At 33.1% G+C, this 9,875-nt stretch overlaps 2 protein-coding genes across 2 annotated transcripts; one reads left to right on the forward strand and one right to left on the reverse strand.

The window, feature by feature from the left end:
• Positions 1-1,280: 1,280 nt before the first annotated feature.
• LOC131613995 (uncharacterized) lies at positions 1,281-5,791 on the forward strand. The gene is made up of 10 exons (XM_058885626.1): positions 1,281-1,351; positions 3,446-3,596; positions 4,278-4,338; positions 4,451-4,535; positions 4,639-4,768; positions 4,873-4,986; positions 5,101-5,211; positions 5,292-5,480; positions 5,577-5,639; positions 5,741-5,791. Exons 1-10 carry the CDS (start codon positions 1,281-1,283, stop codon positions 5,789-5,791), a joined length of 1,026 nt encoding a protein of 341 aa, XP_058741609.1.
• Positions 5,792-6,119: 328 nt separating this feature from the next.
• On the reverse strand, positions 6,120-8,825 carry LOC131613996 (uncharacterized). The gene is made up of 2 exons (XM_058885627.1): positions 6,331-8,825; positions 6,120-6,150 (listed from the first exon to the last, which is right to left on the reverse strand). Exons 1-2 carry the CDS (start codon positions 8,823-8,825, stop codon positions 6,120-6,122), a joined length of 2,526 nt encoding a protein of 841 aa, XP_058741610.1.
• Between the last annotated feature and the right edge of the window lie 1,050 nt (positions 8,826-9,875).

Below are 9,875 nucleotides of genomic sequence, written 5' to 3' on the forward strand. Positions count from 1 at the left end.
TGGTACTGACTGGAAAGCCCACCACGTCAACCGGATTAACCAAGTCTTGAAGCAAAGGCGGACCGCACCAAGAATCGGACCAGAACATGATGTTGCGACCATTGCCAAGAAGCCAGGAAGAATTCTCCAAAACCTTGCTGTAAACCTGTTTAATACCGGACCAGATGGAGGAAAAAATGTGGTGTTTAATGATACCCAAATGACGGAGGATACGGCCTTTCAGGAGAGTAGCCCAAGATTCAGCCGAAGAGAAAACATCCCAACAAAGTTTCAAATTAGATGCAGCATTGAGAGTAACTAAAGAACGAAGGCCTAAACCTCCTTCAGAGAGGGGTTTGCAAATATTCGACCAAGCAACGGTAACTAATTTGCGTTTCGAAACATCCCCGCTCCAAATGAAATTCCGAGACGCAGACTCAAGCTTCCTAAGGAGGGAGATCGGCCAGGAATAAACCGCAAGAGAGTGAATAAGCATGCTGTGAAGACAAGATTTCACAAGCTCAACCCGCCCAGCGAAAGAGAGGAGTGAGCCTTTCCAAGAAGCCAGCTCGCATAAGAATTTGTCGGCAAGCGGTTGAAAGAATTTCACTTTGGGAGAGCCCTTGAAAATAGGGACCCCGAGGTAAGAAAAAGAAGCCTCGCCTCTACTGAAACCAGTGAGGGCAGCAAGGATGTTGAGTCTAGAAGAAGACATAGCCCCGGAGTGGATGGTGGATTTTCTCGAACTGATAAGTTGTCCAGAAATATCAGCATAAGCTGTGAAGGTACCAATGAGAGCTTTTATGTTAGCAGACGAACCTTTGCAAAAGACAAAAATGTCGTCGGCATAGAAGGAGTGAGAGGGAACTTTAATGTTCCTAGGACCAGAAATCAAATCAATAGAGCCTGCAGCAACTAACCGGGAAATACTACGGCTGAGCACGTCTTCGGCGAGGCAAAAAAGAAGAGGGGAGAGAGGGTCACCTTGACGAACCCCTCTCGAGCAGGTGAAAAAACCTTGAGGAGTGCCATTGATGGACACAAAGAGGCGGGCAGAATGAAGAATACTGTTGATCCAAGAGCAAAAGGTTGTGTTAAAACCGAACTGCTTGAGAACATTCAGAAGGAAAGGCCAACTAAGGGTGTCAAACGCTTTGGCAATGTCGATTTTAAGGGCTACATTACCACACCAGCTTTTGGAGTCAAGAAGATTGATGGCTTCCGAAGCAAGACAAATGCTATCCTTGATATTACGACCCTTGATGAAAGCACGTTGTTCGGAGGAAACGAGGTTCGGCATAATGGATGCTAATCTGTCAGCAATGATTTTAGAGATGATTTTGAACTTGAAGTTGGATAGTGCAAAGTTAAAGTTAAAAATAAGAGCTTTTAAAATAAAGTTAAAGTTGTTTGTTTATGATTATTTTTTAAACTTTAAAATTATTTTTAATTTAAAAGTTATTTTTTAATATATATATATATATATATATATATATATATATATAATATGCGTATTGATTAATTATTGTATTAACATATATAATTTAGTGTATAGTATAAAAAAATTAATAATTATTATTGAAAATCATTATACAATAAAACAAGATATAATATGTAAAATAAATAAAAAGTTGGACAATACTAGCATCTATAAAAATGATAACCCTTATCCTTAATATATTAAGACAAAATACTAAGTCACTCTTTAGGCGCCTAAATCTTGCATCCTTCCCGCCTAAACCTCTACTCATTTATTATTTTACCTCCCTTTTAAAACACAAAACTTAACCTCCCTTTTTAAGTGCCAAAAAATTTGCATTCCATCAATACTAATAAAAATAATATTAATAAATAATATTTAATTAAATGTTTGACTATGAATCAGCCATCAATACTTCTATATCGCTTTTATTTCCATTCAAAACTATGGCATCAACATTCTTTTCCTAAAGCATTGCAAAAGAACAAGACAAATCAAAAATATTTCAATACATATATATATATATATATATATATATATATATATATATATATATATATATATATATATATTCAGCTTTTATTAAAAAATGGAAATAAGTTCTACATTTTCAAACAATTACCTTACCATATTCTCTTATATTTCAATACATATATATATTCAGCTTTTATTAAAAAATGGAAATAAGTTCTACATTTTCAAACAATTACCTTACCATATTCTCTTATTTAACATCGTTGCAATCTTTATGGACCCACAATGTTAAAAAAAATCTTCAAATTAACTATTATATTAAATATAAAATATTTTTTTATAAATATTAGGTTAGTAATAATTGCTAGACAAAATCAAAATTATGTTAGCCCACATCTTTATAATTGAGACTGTTTACTTAACGAGGAGTACTAAAAAAAATTTCTGCTACACGTTTTCCCTATTCCTTGAATATAGCTTTTCAATAATAATAATAATAATTATTATTATTATTATTATTATTATTATTATTATTATTATTATTATTATTATTATTATTATTAACCTCTACTCATTTATTATTTAACCTCCTTTTTAAAACACAAAACTCAACCTCCCTTTTTAAGTGCCTAAAAATTTGCATTCCATCTAACACTCAGTCTCATTTTAACCAAATCAAAATATCTCCTTTTTTTTTTTTACAATACACTTAGTCAAATAAATTATGGTATTTTTTTATCTAAAATTAACCTACATCTAATAATATTAATAAATAATATTTAATTAAATGTTTGACTATGTAACGCTTTTATTTCCATTCAAAACTATGACATCAACATTCTTTTCCTAAAGCATTGCAAAAGAACAAGACAAATCTAAAATATTTCAATACATATATATATTTAGCTTTTATTAAAAAATGGAAATAAGTTCTACATTTTCAAACAACTACCTTACCATATTCTCTTACTTAACATCGTAGCAATCTTTATGGACCCACAATGTTACAAAAAAATCTTCAAATTAACTACTATATTAAATATAAAATATTTTTTTATAAATATTAGGTTAGTAATAATTGCTAGGCAATACCAATATTAGGTTAGCCCACATCTTTATAATTGAGACTGTTCACTTAACGAGGAATACTAAAAAAAAATTCTGCTACACGTTTTCCCTATTCCTTGAATATAGCTTTTCAATAGCTTCACATTTTCCCTATTCCTTGAATGTAGGTTTTCAATAATTATACCATTTTAATTTTATATGTTCTTCAACTTCCTATGCAGATTCTAATAACTCTATATCATCATGGTTTTAGTATAAATAGATCCAACATCCATTTCATTTTTATGCTATCTAAACCCTAAACCAACATCAAGGTTCTACAATTCAGGGTTCAGGTAAAGAAAATGTTTATTGGGAGTTTTTAATCCAAGTATATTTTCATGGTTTGGCTTCGTCTCATTCAATTAATAATTTTAATCTTTTTTTCTTTTGTGATTTATGCAGAATGACTCTATGTCTCAGTGTGATTTCTGACATCGTTCCTCCAAAACTGAACTGGCAGATTAAAGTTCGTATACCAAGTTTGTGGAAAGTTCATTCTTGGAATGACCACAATACTATTACCAGTTTAGAAATGATTTTGATTGATGAAAAAGTGAGTGTTACAATTGGTGTTTATCATCTGTCATCTGTTATTTAGTTTTTTTTGTTATTTTCCTAAAATATTGCAATTTTACCTCTTCCTGTGTTGTTTTTCAGTGTTCAAGTATCCAAGCTTCGGTGAAATCGACACTAATCACCCTCTTGCTATATAATTTATAATATATTGGTTGGATTGCATGATCCTAAATTTATTATGACAGACCATAAGTACAAGATTAACTTCATCAAAACCACCAGTTGTACTAAGATTGGAGATGTTCCATCCATTCCTAAAACTTATTTTAAATTTGTAACTTTTCCTCAAATTTTGACTGGACTTGACCAAACACGTGCAATAGGTTAGTCATACTTCAAATTTAAATTTTGCGAATTTTCATTTACGTTTAACTAAAGTTTATTTGATCATATTTTTTCACATGTCATTGGTCACGTGATTAAAAAGTTTGACATGAAGAAAACAATAAGAAGTGGAATTAGAGTTAAACTCTTAGATATTGTGTTGGAAGATTTGGAGTAAGAGTTTGCACTATCATTTCATTATTATGATTATTATTATGTTTATATTATACAATAACACTCATATATTAATTGACTAAAATTGTTGTTTTATTTGTATCATCAATAAAGAGGAAATAATGTGGATTGTACTTTGTGGGCTGAACATGCTGAACAGATGAACACTTATTTAACTGATAATGGTTATGATAAGTCTGTGATAGTCATTTTACAGTTGTGTAAGTCTAAAAATTTTCAATGTAAGTGACTTATATTTTAATAGATTATATTTTTTGTAGCTATACTATTTACAAACCTTACTAACAAAATAATATCTAAATATTTTTCCAGCAATTCATGGCATATCAAATGCCTTTAATGGTACAAGAATCTTTATTAATAGCAATCTAAAGGAATCTCTTGAATATAAAGAGAAGTAAGTTCAATTTATTTTTTGAATATAAAGGAGTCTCTTGAATATACAAGAATCTTTATTTTTTGTTTCATTATTTATTTGGATTTATATTTTATGTTGTTAGGTTGGAGAATGGAAATAAGTCATCAAACCAAATGATTAGTTATGTATCTAGCCAAAGCAACAATGTTTCAATGGATGATTTTCTTAAACATCCGAAAATGACTATTTTTGAAGTTCTTCAATGTTCCAAGGTAATAATCTTTTTTTTTAAATTTATATGTATAAATCCAATTTCTTCATTTAGATACATATATTTAATCAATTATTGTTTTATATATGTGTATTTGCACATTAGGTTTCTACTGTTGTTGTTCTTGCCAAAACAATTGACTTCGACCACACAAAGAAATGGTATTATCAAGCATGTAACCAGATGTTCAAGGAGTGTACGTACAAAAAGTGGAGATTTGTATTTTTGTGAAACTTGCGTCGATGTTCTTCCAGCGAATCCAAGGTATCGTAATAAATATTTGCTTTGTTTTTTTATTAGTTTGCATTCCATTGTAATTTGTATTCTTTACAGAGAATTAAGATACATGTTCAAGTTGCTGATGTGAGTGGATCTTCAACTTTTATACTTTTTGACAGAGTGGCTACACAAGAATTAGAAAACCCCAGTCTAAACCTGTTTGAGGTAGAACATTCATATATTTTGTTGATTAAGTTTCTCTTTTTTCTTTGTTTAAAGATCTCTAATACTTGCAAAATTTATAGGATAATAATGATGTCACCTTATGGCCTGCTGTTTTTAATTCATTGTTGGACAAGACTATGCTATTCAAGATTCATGTTTCCGATGGTAATATTGAAAAAAAGTGGCAAAGCTATACTGTGGTGAAAATTACTACAGATCAAAATTTGATTGATCAATTCAAAATGAAACATGACATCCATGACATGAATGTAAGATTGCTTGAAACACTTTGATTTAACAAAAATTATTTTCTACTGTCTTTGCATTAAAATATATTTGACTTAAACATATAATGATGATGATAGGATAATGATGAAATTGATCAAGTTAGTAATAACCATACTGAAGTTGAAGACAACCTATCCAAGGTATTTTTTCAACAAGTCTTATATTATTTGCTTCCTTCTCCCATAATAATAATGAATCACATATCATATTGGAGCTGATTATTATATAAAATAACTTATAGGAATCTGTTGCTGAAGAGTTTAATCAAGCTTATGACAAGGTATCTATCTAAAATCCTATGTTCCTGTTTTTCTACTTTAGTATTTGTTAGAAATTAATTAAATAAATTGTAAATTTGACTATTTTTTAATTTTAAAATATTCAGAATAATATTGATGAGAGTACTCCAACCACCTTGATGAAAGGAAAAAGGGTGTTGATAGGAAGCAATTCCTACCAAGGTTCTAAACTAGGGTTTAAACTAGGAAAGGGGAAGAACAATAAAAAGGACTTAAAATAAAAGATAAAATTAAACTTGATTTCATTGATTCCTTTGTAATGTGTCAATGACACTACATATATAATGTTACTAATGGGCCAATAACTAAAATGCCCAAATACTAGTGGAAACCCAATTCAATAACAATTGAACTAAAATACCAACTAATATAAAACCTTAAATTAATAATTCTAATTAAACTAAAAATATTAAAATATAACTAAATACTCTCTATCATTGCCAACCCCTTCAAAACAACCTTGTCCTCAAGGTTGTAGACAAGTAACACCCTTAATAAATAAAAGATATTAGCAAAATGCTGCAGCGCCAACTTCCATTCTGATTGCAACTCAAAGCTCCTTACAACTTTGTAAAATGTCATGAAACAGTGTTGGAAAAGTGATGTTTCAGCTTGCACTTGTGGCACTAGAGGTTCCACTTTCTCAATATGCTGATGTTTAGCCACTGGAGCTACCTGAACATGTCCTTTAGGAGGAACAAGAATACTAATTTTAATAGCAGGATTTGCATTTGATTGTTGGATTTTCCTCCTTTCTTTCAAAGTATTCTCTGCAACATAATTATGTCCAGGAAGTGGCAGGTTGCATGAGCCAAACCATAAACCACACGCTGAAGATAACAATACCAGCATCTTATTGATAACATTAGAAGAAATTTTCTCCATCCAGCCAAGGGAAGATGCATTTGAACTAATGTGGTTTTCGAAGGCCCTCTCTTTCATAAGAATTTTATCAAACTGCACTTTACTAGTTTGGGGTCCTTGTTGAACTTCAGGATTAAAAGGGTCACCAACTACCCAGTGTTTCACCTTTTCCACCACTTTCTTCTCAAACTCATCATAAATTCCTTCTTGAACAAAAACTCTTGAAAATGCAATGCACACTTCACCCTTATTATGAAGTATTCCAAATAGAGCAAGATCAACAGCTTTATCAACATCAGCATCATAAAAAACTATGACAGGTGACTTGCCTCCTAACTCAAGCGATACCGGCTTCAAATTGCTCGACGCAGCCGCCTGCATTACGCGACAACCCATTTCGGCTGAACCAGTAAAACTGAATGCATCAATGTCCATATGTGAGGTGATAGCAACTCCTGCAGTTGCGCCAAATCCAGGTACTACATTAAGTACTCCATTCGGACTTCCATCCTCGTTAGCGAGATGAGCATAAAACAACGCAGAGAGAGGTGTTTGTTCAGCCGGTTTAAGAACCATAGTACAACCAGCATCCAAAGAAGGAGCAACCTTAGTAAAGAACATAACAGTCAGAAAATTCCAATGTATAATATGTCCAACAACACCAATAAGTTCCATCAAAGTATACAAATGAAGATTCCTCGAAGTTTTGAACATTTCTCCATGAATCTTATCAGCAGCGCCAGCATAGTATCGCAAGATATTCGCCGCTTCAAGTACATCAACAGCCTTAACAGACCAGTGTGGACAAAAATAATTTCTCTGGCCAGTAACACCCATTTGACGGCAAGGGACTGAGTCATTCTTTTTATCAGTGCAATTAGTAGCAGATCCCATATTCTCACATGCAGAAAGTAAATTATGAGAAATAATGAGCATAACTTTGGAGCAATACGAATTAGCTTCGCCAAAAGAGAACAAAAGAAAATCTTCAATGTTCGTGTAGATTGAATTGGTAATGCTCATTGTGTCTTCCGTCAATGTCAAACCATATCCAAAACGGCAATGTCGCGGATGGCTTACAGAAAACATGGTTGACACTGTGAGTAGAGATTTGGGTGGTCCTGAATCATATGGATCGGTATTAGGGATCAACACGGCGTAATAGTTATCCTCACTAGGAACAAATTTACCGAAATACTTCTTAACCAGATCAGGATACTTTCGAATCGCCTCAGAAATCGAACAAAAATTAGCACCAGCTTTCACGAGTGTCTTCCTATGAGTAGTAGCAATGGCACCACTATCAAGAACGACGTCCACCGCGACAGTCGCGAACCGATTTTTTTCGTTTAACAGAACACAGAGCTTATTGAAATACCTAAGAAGCTCAGTGTCGGCTTCTTCTAAGCTGTTAAGAGAGGGTTTCTTCTTCGGAGCTGAGTAATAACAGATGTCTTGAAAATTGATGGATGGATAAGAGTTGTCTGACCAATTCGGTTCCTTCCTTTTGGAGAATTTCTCGAAGGCGTGGAGGCAGAAATTGAGCATCCAATCCGGTTCTGATTTTAGGGTTAAGATTGACCTAATCGTTTCATGGGACAGTCCTTTTGGGATGGGGAATGAATCGATGTCGATGTTGAAAGGGAATTTGGAGTCGTAGTCACGGTTGCGGAGGATTTCACAAATGTTGTCGTCGGAGGTGGTGTTGCTGGGTTTGTTGCTGTAAATGCCGACGTCAGTGCAGATTTTGAGGGGTTTGTGTTTGGGGGTTTTTGAGATTGGGAAGTGGTTGGGGAATTTTGTGAAGGGATGTTCGCGGTTGTGTTGGAGGTGTATGGAAGAGTCTGAATCGGAACCAGAGTCGCTGCCGCCATTGTCGAGTTCGAGGTGTTGTGGCGGCGCTTCTTCGGATTCAGAGGAGGAATCGGCTTTGACTGGAACGATTTGTACCTTTATTTCCGCTTTTTGAAGTTTGGTTGGCTTCGAGGATTTGTTCCTAGTTTCTGGTGCCATTGGAGATTGGAAGAGTGTGAAGGATTTGTGTGTGTTTCGGGATCCCCGATCTGGTGGTTCTGGAAGGGGATTTGGAGGAAGAGATGAAAGTGTTGGTGTGGCTGCCGGAAACGGGAAGGTTGAAATCGTTTTGAGTATGATGTTGCTCATTTTCTTTTTCTTCATCTTCTTTTTTTTTGTGTTTTTGTTCTTAACCGATAACCAACATAATTTCTTGTTCACTAGATATGATGGGTTTGGAATGGGTGAAGGAGTTGGGTATAATATTAAAGGTGGTGTATGATAAATGTATGATTGTGGGGAAATTGGAGATGGATATGAGTAATTAGAATGTGGTGAAAAGCCATTATTGAAATACAAACATGGTGATGAAGATGCAATATGGGTGTAATAATGTGTAAAAATTTCCCATGGAAAAGATGGAAAGGAGGGTGTGGTAGGAGTGATGTCTATGGTGGAGTAGTATGGAAATGAAGGTGTGTGATAAGGATAATTCATAGGAGGATTTGAGTACATGATGAAAGCACCAATTGATAGGAAGCAATTCCTACCAAGGTTCTAAACTAGGGTTTAAACTAGGAAAGGGGAAGAACAATAAAAAGGACTTAAAATAAAAGATAAAATTAAACTTGATTTCATTGATTCCTTTGTAATGTGTCAATGACACTACATATATAATGTTACTAATGGGCCAATAACTAAAATGCCCAAATACTAGTGGAAACCCAATTCAATAACAATTGAACTAAAATACCAACTAATATAAAACCTTAAATTAATAATTCTAATTAAACTAAAAATATTAAAATATAACTAAATATAACTAATTTAATATTAAAATATTAAATTAATAAGTACTCCAACCACCTTGATGAAAGGAAAAAGGGTGTTAAGTGATGTTGAAGTGCTGTCAACAACAATTGAAGAGTGTGATGTTCAAGCATCAACCACTAAAATGCCAAAGTTTGTTCATATTAAGAAGGAACCTGCAGAGTAGAAGTTTTTAGTTTAGAATGCAGCTTTTTATTGTATTTGGGATTTTATATTGTGTACTTTGTATGTTTGAACATCAGACCTTATTAATATTTAGGATCATGTTATTTTATTGTAATCCTGTCATTTATTTTTATATAATATAATTTCTTATTGGATTAATAACTTTTCGAACTATCCTTTATGTTCGTTTCCTCTTCCTAATTT

Source organism: Vicia villosa, linkage group LG6, assembly GCF_029867415.1.
Source record: "Vicia villosa cultivar HV-30 ecotype Madison, WI linkage group LG6, Vvil1.0, whole genome shotgun sequence".
NCBI classification, from domain to species: Eukaryota; Viridiplantae; Streptophyta; class Magnoliopsida; order Fabales; family Fabaceae; genus Vicia; species Vicia villosa.